Source organism: Rhinopithecus bieti, unplaced genomic scaffold (assembly GCF_001698545.2).
Source record: "Rhinopithecus bieti isolate Rb0 unplaced genomic scaffold, ASM169854v2 scaffold_5216, whole genome shotgun sequence".
Lineage (NCBI taxonomy): Eukaryota > Metazoa > Chordata > Mammalia > Primates > Cercopithecidae > Rhinopithecus > Rhinopithecus bieti.
The window spans coordinates 2,653,037-2,680,960 of NW_016805021.1; the positions used below are offsets into that span (position 1 = coordinate 2,653,037).

General features: G+C 43.4%; 1 protein-coding gene across 2 annotated transcripts in view; it reads left to right on the plus strand.

The window, feature by feature from the left end:
• Positions 1 to 26,975, plus strand: part of CKMT2 (creatine kinase, mitochondrial 2) — a 31,828-nt gene extending 4,853 nt beyond the window's left edge. The window contains exons 2-10 of one of the 2 annotated variants that reach the window (XM_017870936.1): positions 11,714 to 11,885; positions 13,280 to 13,478; positions 14,967 to 15,062; positions 15,563 to 15,784; positions 17,558 to 17,643; positions 18,552 to 18,675; positions 19,981 to 20,115; positions 24,189 to 24,314; positions 26,720 to 26,970. In XM_017870936.1, coding sequence (XP_017726425.1) covers positions 11,734 to 11,885; positions 13,280 to 13,478; positions 14,967 to 15,062; positions 15,563 to 15,784; positions 17,558 to 17,643; positions 18,552 to 18,675; positions 19,981 to 20,115; positions 24,189 to 24,314; positions 26,720 to 26,860 — 1,281 coding nt within the window. In that variant the 5' untranslated portion in view covers positions 11,714 to 11,733 and the 3' untranslated portion in view covers positions 26,861 to 26,970. Of the gene's footprint in view, positions 1 to 11,713; positions 11,886 to 13,279; positions 13,479 to 14,966; positions 15,063 to 15,562; positions 15,785 to 17,557; positions 17,644 to 18,551; positions 18,676 to 19,980; positions 20,116 to 24,188; positions 24,315 to 26,719 lie in introns of both variants that reach the window. The other variant, XM_017870935.1, reaches the window with a different exon arrangement.
• Positions 26,976 to 27,924: the final 949 nt, after the last annotated feature.

Consider the following 27,924-nt stretch of genomic DNA (forward strand, 5'->3'; position numbering starts at 1 on the left):
AGGAGATCGAGACCATCCTGGCTAACACGGTTAAACCCCATCTCTACTAAAAATACAAAGAATTAGCTGGGCGTGGTGGCGGGCGCCTGTAGTCCCAGATACTCGGGAGGCTAAGGCAGGAGAATGGCTGAACCCAGGAGGCAGAGCTTGCAGTGAGCAGAGATAGCACCACTGCACTCCAGCCTGGGCGACAGAGTGAGACTCTGTCTCAAAAAAAAAAAAAGGTAGAATAAACAGGCATGCAAAATGCCAGCTCAAAATTTAAAAAGTAAAATGACTATCAAAGTGCTGTAGGTGTTCTAAATGCTTACTCTCAATTCCTGTACTTACATCGTCATGAACTGCTAACAGCCCACAGACCACACTTTGGCAGCACTGGTCTGAGGTCAACCTTCCATAAGTTGAATAAAATCACTCTTCTGCGAGGAACCTTGTTGTCACGTTTCACCGCCTCCAAATTCAAGTCCCAGGTCTCACAGTTTGTTCCTTTGGCTATGGCTCCAGTGCCATCGTGCTTCAGCTCCAGCCTGTCTCGGCTCGTCCCTGCCCTGCCTCTGCCACTCATGGCTCCTGCCTCTGCACATTCTGTCCACTGTATCTGGAAAGTCCTCCCTTTATCCACCGGATGAGGTGAAGTGATAGCCCCAAAGATTTTTCACTTCCTCTAGAAAGCCCTTTCTGACCCACCAGGGAAATTTGGGTCTTCTCTCCTCTTTACTATTTTTGCTCTTGTCCTTTGCATTATAGTGGTAGGTTTTTACAGTGATCTGTCTCCCCTGCTAGGCTGTACCCTGAACTTGATAAAAGCTCCTTGAGGGCAGCCCCAGTATCTGACACACGGATTGATTCTCTAACATGTGTTGAGCAGATGGAGGGATGGATGGTTGGATGGATGGACAAACAGATGGATGAAAGAGCTTCCAGGCTTAGCTCTCAGGATGTAACGTCATCTTTGCTGTACACAGGCCATGAACTTGGTGGTTGGCCTTGCCATGTTCAAATCCATCCCTGGTAGAACAGGTGTTCTGTTCTAGATTCTAGAATCTGTCAGGATTGTCCTGAACCATGGTTTTCCTTGAGGCCCTCTAGGGTAGGTGGCCACCACAAATTCCAGGCACACTCAGTCCTAGCTTAATTCAACTCTCCAAATTTCAGCGGAATTATCTTTCACAGAGTCCCTCAGAGGCAAATTTGTATTAGTGACAGTGGCCCAGGATGCTGTGTCCTCATCCTTAAGAATCTGGACTAGAACAGGGGACACATTTAGTCCTTTATTTTTTTTCAGCAGCATTCAAGGGTAGGCTAAGTCTGCTGTGGGCTGAGGGCAATGGCCATTTCCCCAGCTGGAAGATGCCTGGAAAGCAGCTGTTGGGAGGGAGGAGTGGGGGCACACGGCATCCATAGTCCTCCACTGATGCACATGGGTGTGCAGGGGTCTATTCTTGTTTCCATTGGAATCCTGTGCAGTGTGTGACCTGGTCCCAGTCCCAAGGTGGGTGGAGGCATGCAATACAATGCTTTGGTATGGTTAAGACCTGACAAGGCTCCTCAAACATTGTTGAATGGTCTGTCCCATAGCCGACCATGCCCTCCCAGGACCCCCCAACAGGCTCTGGCTCCCCAAGTAGACCACAAATCACACACAATTTCTAGTTGCCCAGCAGAGGGCCCTGGTTGAGTGTGGACTATGACTGCTGGCCAGAATCCCAGCACCGCCACTCACAAACTGTGTGGTCCTGGGTGAGTTGTTTTGCCTTTCTCTCCCTGCATCTGCTCACTTGTAAAATGGGAATAACACGAGCATCTACTTCCTGGGTCCGTAGTGAGGATTAAATGGGGTAATACTCATAAAACTAATAGAACCCAGTGCTCAGCACATAGGGTTTTTCCTCAAAGGACTGGAAAAGCTGCCATACAGTAGGTAAATAGTCATCAGATGAATAAGTAGACAAATACTATCTCTACCCCCTCCTCGCCCCCTCTTTCCCCTCCCTCCAATGCTGCCCATCATGGCTTCTCCCTACCTGAAGCATATCAGTATCATTCACTCACTTGCCCTTGACTCACATGACCCACTGATAGCCTGGAACTCTGTGGTGAGTGGTGTTCTGCGAAGGCAGGCCCCAAGGGCCATCTCCTGGTTCTGCTTCCTGTCAGTGCTGCCTGGAATGACACCTATGTGCTGTGGGCATTTTGGCCCCATACTTAGCCTCCCCTCGGCATTCGCCTGTGGAAACCCTGCTTGAGGGAAAACACTCAGCATTCCTGAGAGATCAGGGAGAATCTGAGGCAGCTGGAACTCTCTGGCAGCTCCATGCCTTGGGAGACAAAGGGGTTGACCCCATCTAGACATGCTGTAATATTTGTATCGTAAACCCTTGTGAGTGAAAGGATCTTTATTTAAATGAGTGCCTGATGCAGAACATGCGATACATGTGATTTCCCTTTAGCTGTGTGACCTTGGGCTGTTAGTTAAAGTCTCTGTTTTTGAGTTCCCTCCTCTGTGACATGGGATACTTGCTTCTTGGGATTGTTTTGAAAAAAGTACCTTGCCCTTGAAAGTATTCTGATTTTGTTTTCTCCCCTTATTGAGATATGAAAAATGTTATAATAGTTATCCAGTAAAATGGGTGCTTTGGCAAGTGGTGGGATCCCCAGCACTGCTGGTATTTGAGAGCCTAGGGAAAGGGATGCCTGAATTTCAGCTGAGGTAAATAACCTCTAAAGTCTCTCAGGCTCCTGACATTCATTCACTCACTCACCAGACATTTAATGATAACCTATCATGTGTGGGCCAGCGTGCTTTGAGAACCAAGAGAAACTGTGGCCCAGTTCTACATTCACTGGGTCTTGTCCCTCTGAAGTACAGAGTGGACCCAGTGATTGTCCCTTGTCCCTTTGATGCGTGGAATTCCCAGTGATTGTCCACCCGACTAGAGCCTTGCTAAGCTTCATACACTGTGCCCTCCAGCACGTGGAGGGAGGAAACCAATTCATGCTCCTCATGAATTCCAGAATGTTACCCCCACAAGCCCATGCAAAAAGCGGAAGAGCTTCCTCCTTCCTTTTACTTAGAGCATTTCCTTTACAAAACTTGTAAATTATTTTGCTGCCCTTTTGAAATGTATATAAATCTTTTAAAAAGCGAAGTAAGTCTCCAGTCGATTTTACAACCTAGGGCTCTTTTTCCTGCAAGGGTCTGGAAGCCATCTCTTTGAAAATGTAGACATCAAGGAAGATAGCTCTCTACCTCCCACTGTCAGCGCGAGGGCAGTGGGTAGTAGTTTCATTGAAGCACCTGGCTCCGAGTTGTAAAACTACCTGCTGTCCTAGAGACCTTCAGTTTCATTTTTCCTTTTGAGAAAGGCAATGAGCGAACACAAATGGCCACCCCAATTGCCAGGTGAATTTAGGAGGAATTATGCTTGACAAATGGTGCTGTCATGTCCTCTTACTTGAGTTAGAGAACATGTATGTAATGAATGGGTCCTATTTGCTTGCTTATATAAAAGGGTGGGATGTCTTTCTGTCTTGGCAATCTCCTTAGCAGAATGCTAAAGATACGCATCACTAGTTTCATGTTTATTCAATAATAAACATTTTTTTCTCTCCTATATTTTATGGAGAGGAAATTCTGGGGTGGTAGGAAATTTAAATTGTTTCCCCAACACCCAGCACTTGCTCGTCATCTGAGTTCCTTCCCTATCTGCCTGCTCAGTCAGAACCCCTTAAAAAAAAAAAAAAGAAAACAGAAGGACATGCACATTTATGCCTTGTACTCTGCTGGCTTTCATCTGTTATCTCTGGAGTAGTCTCTGCTGTGTCACACACGGACATCTCTGAGGATGGGCACAACGAGCTCCCAGGGTTCAGACAGCCTGTCATGGTCAAAATGTCAGGAGCCTGCACTGGGTCACTCTAATTTGCAGATATCAGAAAACAAAGCAGTTACATGCTCAAAACCAGACTTGTCAGTCTCACCTGGTGGCTTTTATTGATAGGATTTCAAAATCCATGTCTGAAAGAAATGTATGTCACATCATATAAGTAGATTTCGTTCAAAAGTTTGTGGGGTTTGTGAGCCAAAGATGTATTCATTTCCTGCGTTTGAAGTACTCTTTGATGACATCCTTGGCGTGTGACTCCTTGCCATAGTCCTTAACTACTACACAACTACAACCAACCACTTTACAGGGTTTCCCCTCTCTGTCAATTCTGCAGAGGCCGCCGACTCATTCCCCTAGTTTCTTGTTGTCATCAACCTTAATTAGGTTGACTTGGTGTTCAGCACAAAGGGCCTCGACCCAGCTTGACATACATAGGCTCATCAGAGTTGGATGCAAGTACACAAAGAAGGGGTTGGTTCTGGTCACCCAGCATGCCAAAAAAGCCAAACATTGATGCTGGGATTTGTCGTGAGAAAAAGGCGTTTATTGCCGGGTGCCAAGCAAGAATGGGTACCTAGCACTTAACACCTGAGCTCCCTGCTAGCTTATAAGCAAGGGTTTTTAAAGCAGGAGTGAGGGGGTATCCATAATGAGTTAAGAGCTAGGGAATTTCTGGAACTTCCTTATCTATTTTTTGGTTTCAGTCTTTCTGAGGTCTATGACAGTGGTCAGCATTTTCCATCTGGTGTGGGAATTGGTTTCTGAAAAGCAATGCAAGGGCATATGTCAAGATGCTGTCTTTAGTTTCTACAGGGAATCAAACATTTTGTGACTCTGACTTGGGGTGGCTTTTAAGTTATTATCTTCTTGTTTAGCAGGTTATTCGTTAACTTCCCTAATTGCTGGTTGTAGGACCAGCTAGGTACCTGGAACTTCCCTTAAAGGGACTGAGAATGTTGCCTTGATTTCTATGCTTGGCAGATGTGGGTAAGGGGAGGGACCCAGCATGGCCTCTGTGTTCTTGAAATGAGTAACTGCTATCTATGTGGGCGTTTCTACCTGTCTGCCTTGATCTGAGCAGTTCGACAGTCTGATGCTGCTGGAGGTCTTAGCCTGGTTGTAAGACAAAGTAAAATCAGACGCAGATGTCATCTGCCTGGCATTTCCAGAAAGAGCTCTCAGACTGCCTCGAAAACATGTTGGAGCTTCTACACTACATATGCTACAGTTACATGAAACGAGGCAACTCTCTTGTTAGGCTCTGCCCAAAGGAATTTCAATTTTGAAGACAAAATTGTGGGTAAGAGAATTCCTCTTCCCCGAGTGGACGAGTATACCATAGCAGGCTCCCAAAGGGCGCCACTGTGATGATACATGAGGGTATCAGTGGCTTGTCTTCAAACCTCTCACTGCCCTTCCTCCTCTACCCACTGGCTCCATCAAGGCACATACCTGAAAGGCGTTCCTTTATCACAGTGCTACACAGCAGGACCGAGCCATTGTTCCTCCGTCAGGATTCCTTTGTGTGGGCATGCATCCCCCTCACTATTTTTTTTTTTTTTTTAGAGACAGTCTTACTCCGTTGCCCAAGCTGTAGTGCAGAGGCACAATCTCTGCTCACTGCAGCCTCCGCTTTCTGGGTTCAAGTAATTCTCCTGCGTCAGCCTCCCAAGTAGCTGGGATTACAGGTGCCCACCACCACGTCCAGCTAATTTTTGTTTTTTAGTAGAGATGGGGTTTCGCCATGTTGGCCAGGAATCCTGGCTTTAGATCAAGGAGTCAAATGCCTGGTACAGCATCTGTGACGTCAACACATGATGGAGGTCCAAAGTACGCCTGTGTTGAGGTTTTTTGGCAGCTGCCGCAGGCTTTGACAGCTGGGGCAGGGCAGAACCCCTTGTCAAGATCCAGAAAGTGGGGTAGAAAGAGGGGGTAGCCACCTCCCAGAAGTGTGAGGTGGGACAGCGGAGCTTGCTGGCCATGTGGAAAGAACATGAGAGGTGGAGTCAGATAGGTGTGCACTCAAATTCTCTCTCTGTCACTCCCTAGCAGCATAAGCCTGGACAAGTCATTTAACTTCACAGATAGTAGATATCACTTACACCTTCTCTGAATCTGGCTTCATCTGGAAAACAGGGACAATAGCATACAATGTGCCTGGTATAGCAGGTACTCAAAGGTTCCCTCTCTCCTTTCCTCCTTGTAATGCAAATATTACTCATTTGGGTGGAGATGTACATTGAAGGCCTGAGAGAGCAGCTACATCTGAGGTTGTCTGGGTGTTGAAGAGAATGTGGGGAAATTCTTAGGGCACGATGTCATCACTAGGTATAGCAGTCTCTGTGGTGGTGCTGAGCAGAAATGGGGACCGATGGCCAGGCCTTCACTATAAGTCTTACAAAGACTTTGAAAGAGTCCCAGGAGCCAGCGGGATGGGAAAGCTGAGATGGGGCAGCAGGGGATCAGGCAGAGAGCGCAGCAGGGCCAGAGCTGTGAAGAGTCCCAGCAGCTGTGGTGCAAGGGGCCTGGGGCCACCACACAGATCATCCACATCTGCCAGCAACACTGCCCTCCAACTGCTCCCCAACCAGTGGGCCCCAATACCTAAGGCTCTCACCACCCACCCAACTGTAGACCAGAAATCTCAGGCATCCCTGATTTTATCTTTCATTTCCAAACCATTAGCAAGACCTGTCAGTTCTGCCCCAGAATAGACTGCAAATACATTCTCTTCCTCATCCTCGCTGACTCACCTGGGTCTCAGCACCTCATCTCTCACCAGGACCACCTCTAGGGCCTCTGACTGCTCTCTCTGCTTGCATTCTGCACATGTCCCTCTAAACTATTCTCCACTGGCAGCCAGAGCTGCCCCTGTAACTCATAAAATGAGGTCAGCTCATCTCCTGCTTGCAAGCAGGGATAAAATCCAGACTCCTTAGGGTGGTCTCAAGGTCTGCACACCTGGCTCCCTTCCACCCCACCCCTCCATCCTTCCTGAAGCCCACTGTGATTTGCTCCCTGTGCTTCAGCCCACTGACCTCCTTTCTGTCCTGGGGCGAGTCCAGATCTGTCCAGCTTTAAGGCTTTGCTGTTCTATTCTCTGCCCCTGCCTAGCCTATTTAAAAGTAGATATCACTTACACTTTCTCGGAATAATATGCTGCTTATTCCCTTGTTTGCACTCATCCCCACCTATGATTTTGTTTTCTTGTTTCTTAACCGTCTGCCACAAATGAATTAGAAGCCCCCACAGGAGAGAACTGTTTCTTTTGCTCACTTTCATATCATTGTTGCCTAGTGCAATGCCTGACACTTAGTAGGCTCTCAGTAAAGAGTTCCTTGATGGATGAATTCCATGCCTCCTACTGGGGCTAGAAGCCAATCCCAGGCTGTAACTCATCTAAGACTTTCTGGGATCCCTGTGAGAAAGGGCACAGTGGCAGATGTAAGGCCGGAAAACAGGGCCAATTAGAGTGGAGGGGATGGTGGGAAGAAACACAGGCAGCAGCGAAGTTGAGAAGCCAGGTTCCCTAAGCCTTGTGAGATCTAGCAGCCAGCGTTCCCTGGGAGAAGGGTCCTTGTGGACCCGTACCTGCCAGGATTGAAGTGTGGTCCTCTCACCGAACTGCTCACCATATGCTGACAGAAAAGGTGGATCAGCCAGCAAGGACCAACTGCAAAAATGAGTATTTGGGGAAAACATATGTGTTTCCTACAAGCTGTATGTGAGATGCTCCTGCTGTTTCCGATCCCCTCTGGCTACAGAAGTGGAGCCCACAGTGAGGGTGTCTGAATGCTTGAGCTTCTATCCCAGGGAGAAACATCCTGGCTGCTCTGGTTCCTCATCTTCTCTTCCTAGTGGTCTCTGAACAGAACAGTTCAGTACGTTATGATAATGCTCAGAACATGGAGGGAATTGAAAACATTAAAAAAGCTTTGCAATGAGCCTGAGATTTCTTTTTGTTCCAAACTCTTGTCCTAATGGTTTCACAAGATATACTGACTTATAAAACCATGTTTGGAAGCTAGGCAAAACCAAATACTACCTGCTTCGGTAGACACAAATTACCCCTTACAAACAAACATCTTCCCAGCTTTACTTATGTCACATGTTATCATGTGTGCAAATAACAAGCCTCTTCTGAGTGGGGGTTACAGCTGCAGAGAATGCTTATGTAACATTTGGGGCCTGCCAGGTAACAGGGAAATGTGTAAGACAAAGCAATGTTCTGACTGCACAGCTTTTTAAAGACTAACTTTTAACATGCAAGAGAGATTTAGTTTAATCATGAAGAAAAGTGATTTCATGGCAAGACATGATTCTGGGTCTTTGGAGAGCATGGAACAGCCACTGCCAGATCACCAGCCTGTTCAGTGAGACCTTTGTTTCACTTTCACAAACATGGTTACTAATTAAGGTCTTAATAGTGAAATTCAATACCTCTTTGTGTCCTGGCGAGAAAAACAGTCAAGGAAGCAGGAATTCTTTGCTTCACCAAAACTTGGAGTCTGTATCAATTCTCTTCAAGGAATCAAAGCAAGGATACCGAGGAATTTCAGTTCCAAGATTGCTTTGTTAGCTACGACCAAAGCTTCCCTAGGATTATCCACACGAATCATCCTTTGTTACTCAGACATTAGGGCGGTATTGGAACTCAGAATAAATTAATAATAAATTCTAACTTAATTAGAATAAATTAGTTCCTTCCAGGAACTAAAATATGGATATGATGACACTTCAAGCATTAATATTTTGAGCCCGATACCTACTCACACATCACCCTTGCAGGGAGGAAGACCTCCAGTGGTCACAGGGCTATACATGGAGACCATTCACTCCCCTTCCTCTTGGCTCTGCTTCCTAAGATTTATCGTCACAAACAGACTCTGACTTGAACACATCAGTGGACAGGCAATTTAAGGAACGAAAAATAGAGACCAAAACATTTGGGTCATCCCTGGTCAATCCCAGAAAGAAACATACTTCCTGTTAGCTTAGGAAGACCATGTCTGGCTTATGTTTAGGCCCATACTGCCTGGAAAGAATCTGGGCAAAGCTGCTTTCACTTTGGTGAGTTCTACAGTAAACCTCTAGAGTGACAGCATTGCCTCCCTCTAGTTAGAAAGTGGATTTGAGGGTGTGATGGCAGATAAGATAGCCCAAAAAGATGTATGCTAGTGTTGCCTGCTGTAGGCAAGGACCAGGAAGCACTGGTGCAGCTCACTGAAGAGCCATTATCTATTCTTGGAGGGATACTGACATGAGGACCTGAACTCTAGTACAGGAGCAAATAAGTTTACATGATGCGATTGAATGCTGGTCTTTACCAGTCCCCAGGACAACTTCAAGAAATGACCAATTTATCTTGTGTGCTCTTAGTAACTTACTTTAGAATTGAAATTGGCTTTAGAATTGAAAGAATTGTTTGCAGATACTAGCATGGAAGAGGAACTAATAATCTGATTTCCTGGGCTATCCTGTAACCTATATACTGTAACCCCTACTCAGAAGAGACTTGATTTGTTATTTGCACACATAAACATTCTTAAATGTTTTTAAGGTCTTTGATGCTTTTAGTTGGGACATTCAGGTTTAGCAGAGACTTCCAAATGAAGGTTCTATTAGGAGTTGTTGTTTATCCTTCACTGGATGGCCCAGGTTTTCAGCTATAGCCTTACACATCACCAAGTTCTTTGAAGCAATCAATCCATCTAAGCTTGGAGCATCTTGCAGCTGAGTCTTGGGAGCCTTCCAAATGTTAGGGAAATCCATACTCTTTTATTTATTTATTTATTTATTGAGGCAGTTTCGCTCTGTCATCCAGGCTGGATTGCAGTGGTACAATCTCAGATCACTGCAACCTCCACCTCCTGGGTTCAAGCCACGGAGGCTTGAACAAGGAGGATTGATTGAATACGGAGGCTCAATCAAGTCATGATTCTCATGCCTTAGCCTTCTGAGTAGCTGAGACTACAGGTGCATGCCACCACACTCAGCTAACTTTTTGTATTTTTAGTAGAGACAAGGTTTTGCTGTCTCTACTAAAAGACAGCAAACAATGTTGGCCAGGCTGGTCTCAAACTCCTGGCCTCAAGTGCTCTGCCCACCTTTGCCTCCCAGTGCTGGGATTATATGTATGAGCCACCGTCCTGGGCCCACACAGTATTTGGGCATCATGGAGATCAAATAGAGAGTACTGAGAACTACCTGCTCTTTTGTTTTCTACTCAAAGAGCCACGTAACACAGCTCCCTGCTTGGGGCTAACTGGCCCTTCTAATGTCTGTGCATGTTTATCCTTTTTCATTTGTTGGTAGTTCAGTATTTGTATTATAAATATATAAATACTTATTTACATTTATATGTGTTTTCTCCATTTTTTGCAATTTCAGGCTCTCTCCTTATGCTATCATTTCCTTTCTTTCTGAAGCATATAGTTTAGTAATTCCTTTGTTATTGATCTATTTTTTATCAATTTTTTTTACGCTCATTTTTGAAAAAATGGTTAGACTAGTTCCCCAGTTCTAGGTTGACAGTTATTGCTTCTAAAAATATTATTTACCTGGGCTATTATCAAAAAATCAGCTCGTTTGTCATTTCTTTGTAGGTAAACTGTCTTTTCTGACTGCTTTTCACGTCTTTGTCACCGATATTCTGCAGTTTCATTATCTGTCTAGGTGTCAATGTCTTTTTTGTTTGCTTAGATTATGTTATACCTCTTGAATCATGGATTCTTTTATCAGTTTTAAAAATGTCTCTCAGCCATTCCTCTTCAAATCTGACTTCTCTGTTTTCTCTATTCTCTCTTTCTGGGACTTCACTTTGATGTGTATTTGAGCTTGACATTCTATCCATCATATCATTCTATCCGTCATATCTCTTAATTTACATCTATTTTCCATTTTCTCATTTCTCTGCGCTACATTCTGAGTAATTTCTTAAGATATATCTTCCAGTTCATTCTATGTTCAGCTGCATCATAATGAGTGGTGCAATTTGGTTCTTTCAAATCAACTTGGTCATTCTTAACAGTCTCTTGTTGCTTGCTCATAACTATGATTCCACACTTTAAACATTCAATATAGGGCTTACTGATATTATTGTCTGACAGTTCCAGCATCTTCAGTCATTAGCAGTCTACATCTGCTATTTCTTCTGTTGACTCTCATTCATTATACCTCCTTGTGTGTTTGGTGATCTTTGGGAGTTCATTGTTTCATCTTAATCTGTAGGAATCCAGGGCCTAAACTGAGTATAATTTCCTCAGAGAGCTTTTAGACTTGCTTCAGGCAGGAGCCAGAAGTTGAGATCTGCTGACTTTGTGCCACTTCAGCCTCTTTCAAAGGTCCTACTTCAGTGGGGGAATCCCAGTGTCAGCCCCTATTCCAGGGTGGTCCTCAGAAATTTCTCCTACCTTTCAGAAGTCCAGAAATCCATCCTGTTCAGGGTCTAGTTATGATGCAGTGGCGAAGTTCAAAAGAGCACCTGGTCTGTCAAATAGCTGGAAGAAGACATCCTCTGCTGTTATTTTTTATCATATTAACAGAAGACATGACGTTAAGGAAGTTTAGACATTAATGCCTAAAACTACCCAAATTTTCCCAAGCAATATGAAAAAGCAAAGCAAGAAATAGAAAACACACACACACATACACACACAGACAGAGAGAGAAAGAGAGAGAGAGGAGAGAGAGAGAGAGAGAGAGAGAGAGAGAGAGAAACCAGAAAGAGAGGCTATGGCTCCTGCGGTTCTCTTGCCTGTTGACCTCTATGCTGTGGCTCAGGGTCATCCTATGCAGCTATCTAATCCAGTTTCTTTGCTTTCCAGACACTTATTCAAGAAGAAAGATGGCCAGTATCTTTTCTAAGTTGCTAACTGGCCGCAATGCTTCTCTGCTGTTTGTTACCATGGGCACCAGTGCCCTGACCACCGGGTACCTGCTGAACCGGCAGAAAGTGTGTGCTGAGATCCGGGAGCAGCCCAGGTTATTCCCTCCAAGGTAAAGGCTCCTGACTTTAAAATAACTTCAGGCTGGGTGCGGTGGCTAACGCATGTAATCCTAGCACTTTGGGAGGCCGGATCAAGAGGTCAAGAGATTGAGACCATCCTGGCCAAGATGGTGAAACCCCATCTCTACTAAAAATACAAAAAAATTAGCTGGGTGTAGTGGCACACGCCTGTAGTCCCAGCTACTCGGGAGCCTGAGACAGGAGAAGCGCTTGAACCTGGGAGGCGGAGGTTGTAGTGAGCCGAGATAGCACCACTGCGCTCCAACCTGGCGACAGAGCAAGATTCCATCTCAAACAAAACAAACACAAACACAGAAAAGCTTCAAAGACCAGCAAGAAATATGCCTTCCCCTGCTACAAACTGTTAGCAAGGGTCCTTTTTGCTTTTGAGGAAGACTAAAATGGAAAATCATTATGAGGCTCGTTAAACCAGTGACCTGTGGTGTATACAAAGAAGTGTAGCGTCCTCATTCTTGCTTAGAGCTTGCAGTCCAGTTGAATAGTAATAATGGGGATAGTTAACATTTGTGGAGCACTTTCATGTATGACCAGCACTTTACATGGAGTATCTTATTCATCTTAGGATCCTTTGGTGATGAAATGAAGGCCTAGAAAAATTAAACAGTGCCCAAGTTCACATAGCTAGTGCAGCCAAATGCAAATCCAGGCCCCCCAATTCCAGACCCATGCCTCTCTCACTGCTCTACCTCCTTCTGGAAAAAAGGGATATCGTAGTACTGACTGTAAGTGTCAGCTCTAAAGGACATTGCAGATGGAAAGTGGAGGAGTGGCATGAGAGAGATGAAAATAGACGTGTTTTCTCAGCCCTTGGAACCCTGCCATGGATGAGATAGTGTGCGCTGAGCAGAGTCTGAGTGGCATGCAGAATTCCACATTGGCAGGTATGGATGAGAGATGAGGAAAACCACTGAGGTGTCTCTTAGAGACATTTACTGTCTCTTATGGAAATCAGGATCTCTGAGGGAATCGCCAGCAACCACCATGTACCTGGGGAATTCCTGAGGTGACGTGACCTGTGTTTAAGGCTGTGGTGGTCCTGAATCTCCTATTCCTCAATCAGTACACACCCCAGGGTGTGTACAGCACCCATTTTGATTTCTGTTATTCCAGAAGGTATTTACTGAACACTGGTTTCAATAGCCAGGGACTGTTCTCAAAAAGGCAAAGTCCCTGCTCTCGTGGAACTTGCTCATTTTTTGAAACCTGGTGTCTTCATGTATGACTCCTGAGCAGTTCTAGCCAAGTATCCCTGTGCCTGCTGGCTGAAGGGAGCCTAGTGGAAGGATAGGCAAACACCAAGTCCTTCCATTGGCCCCTTTCCTCAGGGGCTGCTGGCTGACAGCTTGCCCTCCTCTCCACACAGCGCAGACTACCCAGACCTGCGCAAGCACAACAACTGCATGGCTGAGTGCCTCACCCCCGCCATCTATGCCAAGCTTCGCAACAAGGTGACGCCCAACGGCTACACCCTGGACCAGTGCATCCAGACTGGAGTGGACAACCCTGGCCATCCCTTCATAAAGACTGTGGGCATGGTGGCTGGTGACGAGGAGTCCTATGAGGTAAAACTATTGGCTGCTGGTTCCAGGGTGGGAGGGATGCTCTGGATATGATTGAATTGCACAGTCCTGGGGTCCTTTTCTTCTCTATGGGGCCAACTTTCTACCTTCTCAGGAAGGGCTCCCATAAAGGGAAGCCAACTCCAGCAGAACCATCTGGAATGCTTTCTGAAACAATGAGGTCTATAGCTTCCCAGGGACAAGGCTTCCCTTGCTGCTGTGCTAAGATCCCTCCCTGTGGAGGAATGAATTGCATGACAGAACTCTGAGCTTGTCGAGGGGATGAGTTGGTACAGAAACAATAAAATCGAATGGTGTGTATTCACCAGTAAGACATTAGGAGCTGATGTGTTTGTGGCTGAGTTTTATTGGGTGGGTGTCGGGAGGAGGGTTCAGTGTATCTTTAGGAACATGAGGAATTCTCCTATTACTTCTATTATTGAATTCTCTCCTATTACTGATTAGACAATCACTGTAGCCCAGACTACTGAATTCACCAAGTCTCTTGGATAAATCCCATGACCTCGGCATCCTCATCCTCAATGCTGAAGCACAGGGTGGTCGGCTGGAACAGCGCTCAGCCACCATGCGTCCCCTCCACAGAGCAGCCTCTCGGCTGAGGCAAATGCCTGCAGCCCTCCTCCTTCAGGTCCACCCTTTTGGGTTCTTCTGTTGCAGGGAGCCGAAGGCAGTTCCCTAGAAAGGCAGCCATACAGAAGAGAGGGAGCCATCTTGAATAAACACGACTGGTGGCTCATTTACGTACAGCAGTGCACAACCCTGGGTCTAGTTTGGGTCCCAAGCTAGCGGTAGCTCTATGGACCCAAAGCCCTCCCCACTTCCCACAGCTCCCAAAGTCTGCAGGGTGCTTTGTTACAACTTCTTTTAACATTTTTTTTTTTTAAACGTAAAGGATATGCCTGAGGTTTTGTTTATAGAAAAGATTTTGCACGAGATAGTTTGGGCTGGGGAAGGTCCGCACAGGGTGAGAGGTCCCTGCTTTGCCCGAACTGCTGCTATGTACTTTTCTTCTGGCATAGCCAGGTTTTCAACAGATTTCATATGTAGCTTAATGTTTAGAATCTGACTTTCCCTTAAGCATAAAACTGTGTAGCCTCTGATCAGGTAGCTTCTTGTAACCCACAAAGGCAAACATGTCTAGGAAACTCCTTAAATTCCTAACCATAAGTATTTTCTTGCTCAGTCTGATGGCAGTGATTTTGGTAGAATCACTCAGGGAGAGGCTAAGATAACAGAACTCACCAGCTCCACCCTGTCTCAAGGGGCAAGATGCCTCCAAAAGGCTTTCTCTCTTGTTATTATTATTATTAACCAATCCATTCTCACATCCATTTCCTACATGATAGTCCTGAGAATTTCAGAGGAGGGCATCAACTTTGGCTTTTAAGATAGAAGGGGCAAGTGAATGGAAAGGTCTTTGAATAGTAGGTGAACCAATTAAAGAGGAAACACCCATCCTCCCTCCTGCAGGTGTTTGCTGACCTTTTTGACCCCGTCATCAAACTAAGACACAACGGCTACGACCCCAGAGTGATGAAGCACACAACGGATCTGGACGCATCCAAGGTAAGCTCCAGCCTCCCTCTCCCTCCCCACGAAGCTGGCACTCCAGAGCCCAAGGGGAAGAGCCCTGGAGAGAGGGGTTGCCCGCTCTGAGTCAGATACCCCTGGAAGGCACTGACTGCCCTGGCATGGCCTTCCCCCTGGAGGGCCACAGAGAAGGTTAGGAAGGTCCCAAAGTCTTTGTTTTTTAAAATAAATACAATCAGGGAAGGGTTGGTCATTGGGAACTTTAAACCTTTCCTAAAGCTACTCCCTTTTTCATCCCAAACCACCCAGTGACGTTCAAGGACCCCAGACCACACTATTTAAAACAGCTTTCCTCTTTACTAGTCGAAGGCCCCTGCCCCAAGACTTCCAGAATGTATCCAACTTATGGATTGTGCAGTCGTGCACAGTGCCTGAGGGTCCCCAGGGAAACTGCGGATCAGCAGATTAGAACCCACTGTGGCTGGCAGGACCGTGGTCCGAGGCTGGCTGCAGTGACCCCACACTCTGCTTGGCAGATCACCCAAGGGCAGTTCGATGAACATTATGTGCTGTCTTCTCGGGTGCGCACCGGCCGCAGCATCCGTGGGCTGAGCCTGCCGCCCGCCTGCACCCGGGCCGAGCGGAGGGAGGTGGAGAACGTGGCCATCACCGCCCTGGAGGGCCTCAAGGGGGACCTGGCTGGCCGCTACTACAAGCTGTCCGAGATGACGGAGCAGGATCAGCAGCGGCTCATCGATGTGAGTAGCAGATGGGGCTCCCTGGAGAGGAACTGGACCAAGGGCTCTGACCTGCACAGGAAGGCCTCTCCTGGTGCTCTGCTCAAGCCCTTACCCTGCCCGGGAGCTTGCGGGGCTCCACCCCTGGGCTCAGCCCAAGAGCATCTACGTGTTCAGTATAAGGAAGAAAGATGAGGCCATACATCGTACTTGTCAAAACACTGAAATATTCTATGGATAAAATCTGCATAGGAAACTCCAATATGGAGATGGTGCCTACGGATAGGAGGGTGGAGATGAATGGAGGATCTCCTAGCTTGTTGATAAATGGGAACAGTTAGGTGTGGAAGTCCTGTCTGTGCCCAGAAGATGGTTTCCATTATCACAGCCAAAGAAAATCCTGGAAGCCAGGAGAATCTAGAAAGGAAATTCCAGGTGGGAGGCCTACCCTGACTCTTGTGGAGTCAGCCTCTGCATTTCCTGGTGGGGTTGATTCCTGTTGCTTCCACCATGTTCACCACAGCTTCCCTCTGGCACCAGGGTGCACAAAACTCAAGTCCCTTACTTATTTTCGTCTTAGCAGAGCTAAAACAAGATAGCATTTTCAAAAGTAACTTTTAACTCTTAAAAAAAAGCAGAAACAAAATTTTGTTATTTCAAAATATGCAAATGCTAAGAAAGATGCCTCATTTCCAAACCAGAGAGGCCAACTATATGGCCTATGGGCCTTAGTCTCCTCGTCCCTGTGGCCACCAGGCCAACTATTTTCCTGCCCAGTTACAGAATAAGCTCCCCTCTACCTCAAGTAGTCACGCTGGTTTCCTGCTTAAGGGACATGGTGCTCCCTGGGCGGTGGCAGGTCACAGTCCTCTCCTGGCTGAAGTCTCTGATCTCTCCCACTTAGAGACTGTAGGACTCCTCTCCCCACATCCACTTGGTTTCTTACCTCAGAGTAATCATATTTGAATATATCTCACTGTAGAGTACATGTGTAGCTATGCAAGAAATAGTATACACATTGCAAAAAAAAAGTCTTGACTTTGATTTTGGTATGTGGAGTAGTACATCGCAGTGGTTAAAGGCACAGGCTTGGGAGTCACAGAAGTCTAGATTTGAATCTTTACTCTGCTACTTCCTACAACCATCCTATTGGACAGGTTGTTTGATCTCTGTGAATCTGTTTTCTTCATTTATAAAATAGAATAATTACACTTATTTCATAGAGTTGTGAAGATTAAAGGAAATAAAAGCCTGTAATCTAGAGCCTGGCACAGTCAGCATTAATGGTAACTATTTTTATTTATTGTCATTATTGTACATCTCTAATACTTTTTAATGAAATAAATAATAAAACAATAATACTAGAAACAGAGAATGACCAGTGTGTAGACCAGCCTTTTCAGGATAGTATCCCTCATTCATTGCTCACTCAGCCACTGCATAGGGTTGGCATTGGTAGTGTATACCCACTCCACAATGATGTAATGAGTTCCATATGGACTAACCCAGTGTTTTCCAACATGAGCTGCACACTAGAATCTAGAATCACCTGAAGAGTTTTTAGAAAGTCCTGATGCCCAGACCAGTCTATAACAGCTAGGTCAGAATCTCTGGGGGATGGGAAGTAGGCATTGTTTGAAGCTCCCAGGTGATTCTAGTGCGCAGCCAAAGCTAGGAACCACTGCTAAGAGACAGCAGCCATGATAAGTGAGTTGGAACTTGTTCACCTGGCACTTGCAGTCCTGTTTGATCTCATCAGTCTCTCCTCTCTGCTTTATCCCTTTTGGCCTACAGGACCACTTTCTGTTTGATAAGCCAGTGTCCCCTTTATTAACATGTGCTGGGATGGCCCGTGACTGGCCAGATGCCAGGGGAATCTGGTATGGATGCAGCATTTTCGCATTTGCAATATCTGCAGAGGATCTCTTTGAGATCACCTGCTTATCCTAACCCGGAGTTTCTGTGTACTGCAGCTGACAGCATGCCCAGATGAGCTAAACGAAAAAGACTACTTGGAAATTGTGTGTGTGTGTGTATCTAAGTATTGTGATATTTCTAAGATGTGTGAAATATGACCTGGTTTGCATGAATTATGCATGAGAAAAAAGGCTGGCTTTTAAGAAAAAATTTACTTCATATTATTTGACCTCACAGATAATCTGTTTCATAACATTAAAAGAGCAAAACGTAAAAAATATTGAGGATTTAAGAAAAACCCTAAAAGAACTGATACCTAGTGCACACGCGTTTTATGTTGGCCAACAGGCCTCAGCCCACTTTGCCTCCTGCACCCTGACAGGTCATATGAGTGTACCTGAAGGAGCAGAAATAAAAGTGTTCATATGCAGCTGCTCTGTAGGGATGGACAGGCAGAATCTATGGAGCAAACCTGTGAAATGCTGCATACCTTAAACATCTTGGGTGGAAGATAACCCATCTCCTTTTTAAAGCACAAGATTTTGGTTGAATCTTTTAGGAGACAAAACGTTCTTGTGTCAAAGCCAAATGTCATACAGTTGAATTGTCATCATAGTCAGAGGACCTAGGGGAAATTATATTCTTGTTTGGTAAAAACATGACATCTTTAAGGGTGAGAGTTGGTCTTAATCTTCCTTCTGTCAAAGTAACATTATTTTGTCATACTTGTTCAGGCACAGTTAAGAGATTAGGGCCATCTAGGAAATGAGGAAGGTGAAATGAAGCAATCAAGCTTAGGGAGGTAATGGGAGTTTTCCTGTGTTGAAACAAATGCAATTAACACTCAGTACCATATTTCTCTCTTCATTAGGCATAATTATGATAAGACATTTCTCATCTGGATAAATGAGGAGGATCACACCAGGGTAATCTCAATGGAAAAAGGAGGCAATATGAAACGAGTATTTGAGCGATTCTGTCGTGGACTAAAAGAAGTAAGATGTTATCTGAGATTTCTGGATATTTATTAAAATAAAATTACCATATTGTTTGTTCTTGAACGAAGACACTATGGGAACTTCCAAGATGGAGCTAATTTTTTTTTCTAGAAATCAAGCCTTTTTAATTAATTTTTTTGAGATGAAATTTCACTCATCACCCAGGCTGGAGTACAGTGGCGTAATCTCAGCTCACTGCTGCAACTGCCGCCTCCTGGGTTCAAGTGAAAGTTGATTATCCTTGCCTCAGCCTCCATGAATAGCTGGGATTACAGGCGGTCACCCCACGAACGCCTGGTTAATTTTTTGTATTTTTAGTTGGGACAGGGGTTTCACCATGTTGGCCAGGCTAGCCTCAAACTCCCGACCTCAGGTGATCCGCCTGCCTCAGCCTCCCGAAGTGCTGACATTATAGACATGAGCCACTGCACCCAGCCTCAAGGCATTTTTTGGAGTGGAACTTCCAAGGTGGTGCTTCAGAACATAGGTGACTTTCTCTTGTTATTAGAAAGCTATTATGCTTACCTCCCCATTCCACTGTGGTTTAGGGAAGTCTGTGGATCATTACTTGTTTTTTTATTTATTTAATATCGCTCTGAGCTATTCTAAGCATAGAGATGACAGAGAATGTAGCCTGACCATAGACTTACCTGCTGAGAATTCCTATATTCTCCTACTCTCTTGGCATGAAAAATGCCACCAATATTCATTGAGTGCTTAGTACGTGCCAGGTACTATGTTGACTGCTTTACATCAGGGGTCCTCAACCCCCAGGCCATGGACCTGGTACAGGTCTGTGGTTTGTTAGGAACTGGGCTGCACAGCAGGAGGTGAGTAGTGGGCGAGCCAGCATTACTACCTGAGCTGTGCCTCCTGTCAGATCAGCAGAGGCATGAGATTCTCATAGAAGCACAAACCCTATTGTGAACTGTGCATGGGAGGGGTCTAAGTTGCATGCTCCTTATGAGAAGCTAATGCCTGATGATCTGAGGTGGAACAACAGTTTCATCCCGAAACATTCCCTCCCTACGATCCATGGAAAAACTGTCTTCCAAGACACCAGTCCCTGATGCCAAAATGATTGGGGACCACTGATTTACATGGTTCATTTAACTTAATTGGGTCATTTTAATAGTCTGGTAGGGGAGGTATTATTTTCTCTTAAAGGAGTACTATAAATTTACCTTAATTTCATTCATGCCAGAGGAGGGTATACATCTCTTCCCCACTGGTGCTAGGGATGTGCTGAATGAATGGATGTTGGAAAATGCTATCATTTATTCGCTGTGGTTCTACTTGTAGGTAGAACGGTTAATCCAAGAACGAGGCTGGGAGTTCATGTGGAATGAGCGCCTAGGATACATTTTGACCTGTCCTTCGAATCTTGGAACAGGACTACGAGCTGGTGTCCACGTTAGGATCCCAAAGCTCAGCAAGGTACTGTTATGTGCCCAACGGCCCTGATGGGCCAGGGATCAGCTCAGATGTGACTGTGGAGGGAGAAAACATCACTACCCATTCCTTAACCCTTACTTTCTCTACCTACAATATAAAAATAAGAAAAAATTAAGTTTGCCTCAAAAGACATTTGTATTAGTTAGAATAAAAGGTTAAGGGGCTGTAAGAAAAAGATGGTAGCTTCAAGAATACGGCCTTTACATTTTTCCTCATGTAACAAATCAAGATAGGTAGTCTCTGCGCTATCTGGTTCTTTCTATCTCCTTTCTCTGTCTCTCCTAGTTCAAGCAGTTCTCAAACTTGAGCATGCACGAGATCACCTGAAGGACTTGGTAAAACACAAGTTACTAGGCCCCACCTGCAGAATTCGCATTTCTAACAAGTTTCCAGGTGATGCTGGGGTTGTTGGTCAAGGGTCTACACTTGGAGGAACGCTGTCTTAGAGCACTGTTCTTAGAGACCTACAAAGAGACTTAGACTCCCACACAATAACAGTGGGAGACTTCACCCCAAATCAACAGAATACGTATATTGTTCTCAGCATTACATCGCACTTATTCTAAAACCGACCACATAATTGGAAGTAAAACACTTCTCAGCAAATGAAAAAGAACGGATATCATAACAGTCTCTCAGACCACAGTGCAATCAAATTAGAACTCAAGATTAAGAAACTCACTCAAAACCGCACAACTACATAGAAATTGAATAATCTGCTCCTGAATGACTACTGGGTAAATAACGAAATGAAGGCAGAATAAATAAGTTCTGTGAAACCAATAAGAACAAAGACACAATGTACCAGAATCTCTGGGACAAAGCTAAAGCAGTGTGTGGAGGGAAATTTATAGCACCAAATGCCTACAGGAGAAAGGAAAGATCTAAAATTGACACCCTAACATCACAATTAAAAGAGCTAGAGAAGTGAGAGCAACAAATTCAAAAGCGAGCAGAAGACAAATAACTAAGATCAGAGCAGAACTGAAGGAGACAGAGACACGAAAAACCCTTCAAAAAAATCAATGAATCCAGGAGCTGGTTTTTTGAAAAGATTAATAAAATAGATAATAAAATAGATAGATCATGAGTCAGACTAACAAAGAAAAGAGAGAAGAATCAAATAGACACAATAGAAAGTGATAAAGGGGGGATATCACCACTGATCCTACAGAAATACTACCATCAGAGAATACTATCAACCCCTCTGCAAATAAACTAGAAAATCTAGAAGAAATGGATAAATTCCTGGACATATACACCCTTCCAAGACTAAACGAGGAAGAAGTTGAATCTCTGAATAGACCAATAACAAGTTCTGAAATTGAGGCAGTCATTAATAGCCTACCAACCAAAAAAAGTCCAGGACCAGATGGATTCACAGCCGAATTCTACCAGAGGTACAAAGAGGAGCTGGTACCATTCCTTCTGAAACTATTCCACACAATAGAAAAAGAGGGACTCCTCCCTAACTCATTTTATGAGGCTAGCATTATCCTGATACCCAAACCTGGCAGAGACACAATAAAAAAAGAAAATTTCAGGGCAATATCCCTGATGAACGTCGATGCAAAAATCCTTAATAAAATACTGGCAAACTGAATCCAGCAGCACATCAAAAAGCTTATCCACCACAATCAAGTAGGCTTCATCTCTAAGATGCAAGGCTGGTTCAACATACACAAATCAAACGTAATCCATCACATAAACAGAACCAATGGCATAAACCCACATGATTATCTCAACAGATGCAGAAAAGGCCTCTGACAAAATTCAACAGCCCTTCAGGCTAAAAATTCTCAATAAACTAGGTATTGATGGAACATATCTCAAAATAATAACTCTTTATGACAAACCCACAGCCAATATCATACTGAATGGACAAAAGCTGGAAGCATTCCCTTTGAAAACTGGCACATGACAGGGATGCCCTCTCTCACCACTCCTATTCAATATGGTGTTGGAAGTTCTGGCTAGGGCCATCAGGCAAGAGAAAAAATAAAGGGTATTCAAACAGGAAGAGAGGAAGTCAGGTTGTCTCTGTTTGCAGATGACATGATTGTATATTTAGAAAACCCCATTGTCTCAGCCCAAAATGTCCTTAAGCTGATAAGCAACTTCAGCAAAGTCTCAGGATACAAAATCAATGTGCAAAAATCACAAGCATTCCTCTACACCAATAACAGACAAACAGAGAACCAAATCATGAGTGAACTCCCATTCACAATTGCTACAATGAGAATAAAATACCTAGGAATCCAACTTACAAGGGATGTGAAGGACCTCTTCAAGGAGAACTACAAACCACTACTCAAATAAATAAAAGAGGATACAAACAAATGGAAGAATATTACATGCTCATGGATAGGAAGAATCAATTATAGTGAAAATGGCCATACTGCCCAAAGTAATTTATAGATTCAATGCTATCCCCATCAAGCTACCACTGACTTTCTTCACAGAATTAGAAAAAACTACTTCAAATTTCATATGGAACCAAAAAGTAGCCCGTATAGTCAAGACAATCCTAAGCAAAAAGAACAAAGCTGGAGGTATCATGCTGACTTCAAACTATACTACAAGGCTACAGTAACTAAAACAGCATGGTACTTCTACCAAAACAGATATATAGACCAATGGAACAGAACAGAGGCCTCAGAAATAACACCACACATCTACAACTATCTTTGACAAAAACAAGCAATGGGGAAAGAATTCCCTATTTAATAAATGGTGTTGGGAGAACTGGCTAGCCATATGCAGAAAACTGAAACTGGACCCCTTGCTTACACCTTATACAAAAATTAACTCAAAATGGATTAAACATAAGACCTAAAAACCATAAAAAACCTAGAAAAAAACCTAGGCAATACCATTCAGGACACAGGCATGGGCAAAGACTTCATGACTAAAACACCAAAAGCAATGGCAACAAAAGCCAAAATAGACAAATGGGATCTAATTAAACTAAAGAGCTTCTGCACAGCAAAAGAAACTAGCATCAGAGTGAACAGGCAACCTACAGAATGGGAGAAAAATTTTGCCATCCATCCATCTGACAAAGGGCTAATATCCAGAATCTACAAGGAACTTAAATTTACAAGAAAAAAACAGCCCCATCAAAAAGTAGGTGAAGAATATGACCAGACACTTCTCAAAAGATGACATTTATGTGGCCAACAAACATGAAAAAAAGCTCATCAGCACTGGTCATTAGATAAATGCAAATTAAAACCACACTGAGATACCATCTCACACCAGTTAGAACAGCGATCATTAGAAAGTCAGGAAACAACAGATGCTGGAGAGGATGTGGAGAAATAGGAATGCTTTCACACTGCTGGTGGGAGTATAAATTAGTTCAACCATGTGGAAGACAGTGTGGCAATTCCTGAAGGATCTAGAACTAGAAATACCATTTGACCCAGCCATCCCATTACTGGGTATATACCCAAAGGATTATAAATCATTCTGTTATAAAGACATATGCACACATGTGTTTATTGATTCACTGTTCACAGTAGCAAAGACTTGGAACCAACCCAAATGCCCATCAATGATAGACTAGATAAAGAAAATGTGGCAGACATACACCATGGAATACTATGCAGCCATAAAAAAGGATGAGTTCATGTCCTTTGCAGGGACATGGATGAAGCTGGAAACCATCATTCTCAGCAAACTAACACAAGAACAGAAAACCAAACACCGCATGTTCTCACTCATAAGTTGGAGTTGAACAATGAGAACACATGGACACAGGGAGGGGAACATCACACACTGGAGCCTGACAGGGGTTGGGGATTTGGGGAAGGGAAGGGATAGTATTAGGAGAAATACCTAATGTAGATGATGGGTTGATGGGTGCAGCAAACCACTATGACACATTTATACCTATTTAACAAACCTGCACATTCTACACATGTCTCCCAGAACTTAAAGTATATAAAGTTAAACTGTTATCTCTCACTATATGTCTTCTATCAGTAAATGCACCAATGATTGTGAATCGATTTTGCCTCTTACCACATTTAAGTATTATCCCTTTGTCCTAGGACCCACGCTTTTCTAAGATCCTGGAAAACCTAAGACTCCAGAAGCGTGGCACAGGTGGTGTGGACACTGCCGCAGTTGCAGATGTGTACGACATTTCCAACATAGATAGAATTGGTCGATCAGAGGTAACGTCTCTCTCACTTTCGTAACACGAACTAACAAAATCAGCCTAAGAGAATAGAGAAAAGCAAACAGCCTTACCATTTTCACAAAATTCGAGACCTCCTCTTCGCCCATCAAGTCCTGAGTTATGTTAGCTTTTCATTCTGTAACATTATTCTTCCATGGGAAGTAGCTGCATAAAGGTAAACATAACGTGAGCTGAGAATTTATAGGCAAGTATAGGAATTCACAGTGGGACTGTTGTCACCGACCTGCCATGAGAGCTATTCCAACAATCCTCAGCGAGCAGGAGCTCTGTTATGCTAAAGGACTGCAGTTTTTTTTTATTACTGCAAAGTCAGAACATCTATGCTATCCCTCTGAGGGTGGCAAAATAGTGGAATTTTCTCTTGATTCTGAATTTTCTTTGGTGAAGGCTACAATCATCTTCACTTTGCTGTTCTTAGATACTCAATGGTTTTAAACTTTTATTTCTTAGGCTAAAGATAGCAAATATGTTATGTGCTAGGTTTAGATAAGTTTGTGCTCATAAAATCCTTAGGATTCTGTGATGAATATGTAGGATGAAAAGGATTCATAGACTTTGTGTGGCCTGAAACAATGAATGAGGCAAAAAGATGGCACATAAGGAACATGCAGCTGAAAGCTAAGCAAATACTGATTGTGGTAAGTTATACCAGCTTATCTGGATGTGGTCCCATTGGACATATTATGCCCATCATTAATTTAAAAGCCTCTTCTCATAACACAACTCTTAATAATTCAGTGACTGGTTATTAAATCTGTGGATTATCAAAGTTCTCTCTTCCTTACCAGTTTGTGAATATTTCACTGCCTATTGATATCCCTACCAGTAGGTACACTGAGGAAAAAGAAAGGAAGAAACACTCAAAACAATTAGATCAGCCAGTGTGCTATCAGCTCTGGTAAAGTACTTGAGGGACAACCAACTATAATACCACAACTTCTGAAATTTACTGAATCATGTGGGGTGTAGTGAATAAAGAAAATCTGGGAGGCTAGCCCTGTTGATTCTAAGATTAACTAGATATTTATTACTGGAAAACAATGTAGTTAATGCTTAAAAAAATGTTAAGTCTAACTATACTAGGCACTCACTATAAAAGTGAGGAAAAAACTACTCAAAAAACTTTAAAAATTGTTATAATACATGTTTAGTACTATAACCAAATACTGGTTATAATTTTTTCCAATGTATTATATCATGAGCATCTTCCCACAATATTAAGTATTCTTCAAAAACATGATCTTTAATCACAGTAAAGATAATCTATTATCTATTTAATGTTTTCCTGATTGTACATTTGACCATCTCTATACATAATTCTAATCACAACTCTGGTTATTTAGTTAGGATATACTTCTAGGAAAGGAATTCCTGGGTTAAAACCAGGGTGCTCTATTTATGACCACGTTTTCTACCGGATTTATACCAAGATAGAGTCTACTGGCATTGAGTGAGAGACCTGTCTCACCATACTCTCACCAATACTGGAAGGGATCAAAGGGATAAGTAGAAAATACGTGTTTTAGTTAGTAGTGACTAACATTCTGATTTAACCCTCTCTTGGAGCCTGTTTCCTTATGCATATAAACAGATAGGGAGGCAGCTGGAATATGTGATGCCTAAGAGCTAACATTCAACGATGCCTTCCATCCTCGCTGCTCATTCTTGAGTTGTATAATGTATGTCTGGAATTAACTAATTTCTCTCTTAATTTGGGTTTCCTTGGGAGCGGTGCAAGTCATTTGCTTAGGAGGTGATCCCATAGCAGAAAAAAAAATTAAGTAGATGTGCTATGGTTTAAGGAAGACAAGTATTTGGAAACCAAACTTCTATACATAGTTTAAGAACAGGAATTTTAGAAAGTATATCTTAATTTGTAAAACTTCATTTCATTAATAAGCTTGCCCAGCACAGCACAAACATGATTTAGTTGCCAAACATTTGACATTAATTTTTCAGGAAGACACTCACTGTATTAATGATGACATCTGAACTATATTAGCATACCCAGTGCTCAGATTAGTGGCAGGTCAGAATTCAGATCCAGGCCAAAGAACAACACAAAGGTGTCACTGTACTCTTAACTTTTAGATAAACTCTGATATTGTATAGACTGATAGGAAAAAAATGTTTGAGATGCAAACTAACGGTTTTCATATAGTAAAAAAGCTTTCACATACAAAGTAGTATCCCCATCTTAACTATGGAAAGATTGACAGAAACCCTTATATCTCTGCCTTCCGTCTCTGAGAAGGAAGAAATTGTTGTGAAGTCCATCTAAGTGGCAAGTTCTCATTTATCCCAGTGCTGTTCCTGTTAATTAATGCCCTGCAGATGTCTTCTATTCAAATTAATCATTCATCTTCTTCACTGTCAAAGGTTGAGCTTGTTCAGATAGTCATCGATGGAGTCAATTACCTGGTGGATTGTGAAAAGAAGTTGGAGAGAGGCCAAGATATTAAGGTGCCACCCCTCTGCCTCAGTTTGGCAAAAGTGAACTTTCCCTTTCCCAGTTTATAAATAATCTGTCTGCTGGTACGACAGACATGAATCTCTACTCTGAGAGTTTTGTACACTTGGAAAATGTAAAATTGTAGATCCTGCCTATCTTTAAAATAAAACTCTCCTTAACATATCTTTGCTTTGTTTCTGATTTTTTTTTAAATAATACTAAGAAGGGCAAACACATCCGATTACAAGTAGACAAGAAGCAAAATATTTTAAGACAATAAAACTAATATTTGTAAGTTTTGATTTTGCCACAACTTACACCTCTAAATAACCCTTTAGCTACCTAGATGTTAGTCAACCCTTTAGGAAATCTCTTATGGACACCACTGGAAAGTAAGGAATTAATATAATAAGCAATTTTCTGGCAAATGGAGCAAGAGAAGACTTACCTATTGAAAGTGTGGCAATAAAGACTACACAAATAGAGGCTACTTATTTATTCAGAGTTTGCTGTCACAAGGGTGTCAACCATCATCTCTTGCATTTGGCAGTGACTCAAAGGCAGGCAGAGACATGAGAAATCTTTATGGTGAAAGAAAGGGGAGGTTTCAGGTATGCTGTGATTGGGGTTGCAGGCATGGGGTAGTTGAAGACAGGCTATCTAGAAGCGGGGTATGTTATGTGATTATTTGGGGAAGCATATTTGGTTTTATCTGATTGGTCCTGAGTTGGAGGCAGGGGCAAAAATTAGAGAAGTCGGCAGTCATTGACCAAGTCCTGACCATCCTGTACTGACTGTTACAGAGGTTAGGGTTTGGCCTCCTAGAATGATTGCTTTAGAGGTTGTGGGTGAGAGTTCTGTTGTCCTGTGGTCTAGCCATTGTCTCTCTATATACTCAGTCTATCAAAAACAATTCAAAATTTGATGTCTGAAATACTGAAAATGTTTTTAGTATAACCTGAAAGCAGAATTCTCCCTTCAGCATGCCGATTATTACCTTGAATCTTGTTATTTTCCTTCTATCCTGTGATGTCTATAGCTTGAAGGAACACGATAGAGTAGGTGGGAGCAATTAATTGTGTAACAAGTTAGGAAACAGCTCCACACACAAAAGATAAATACTTTTTAATAG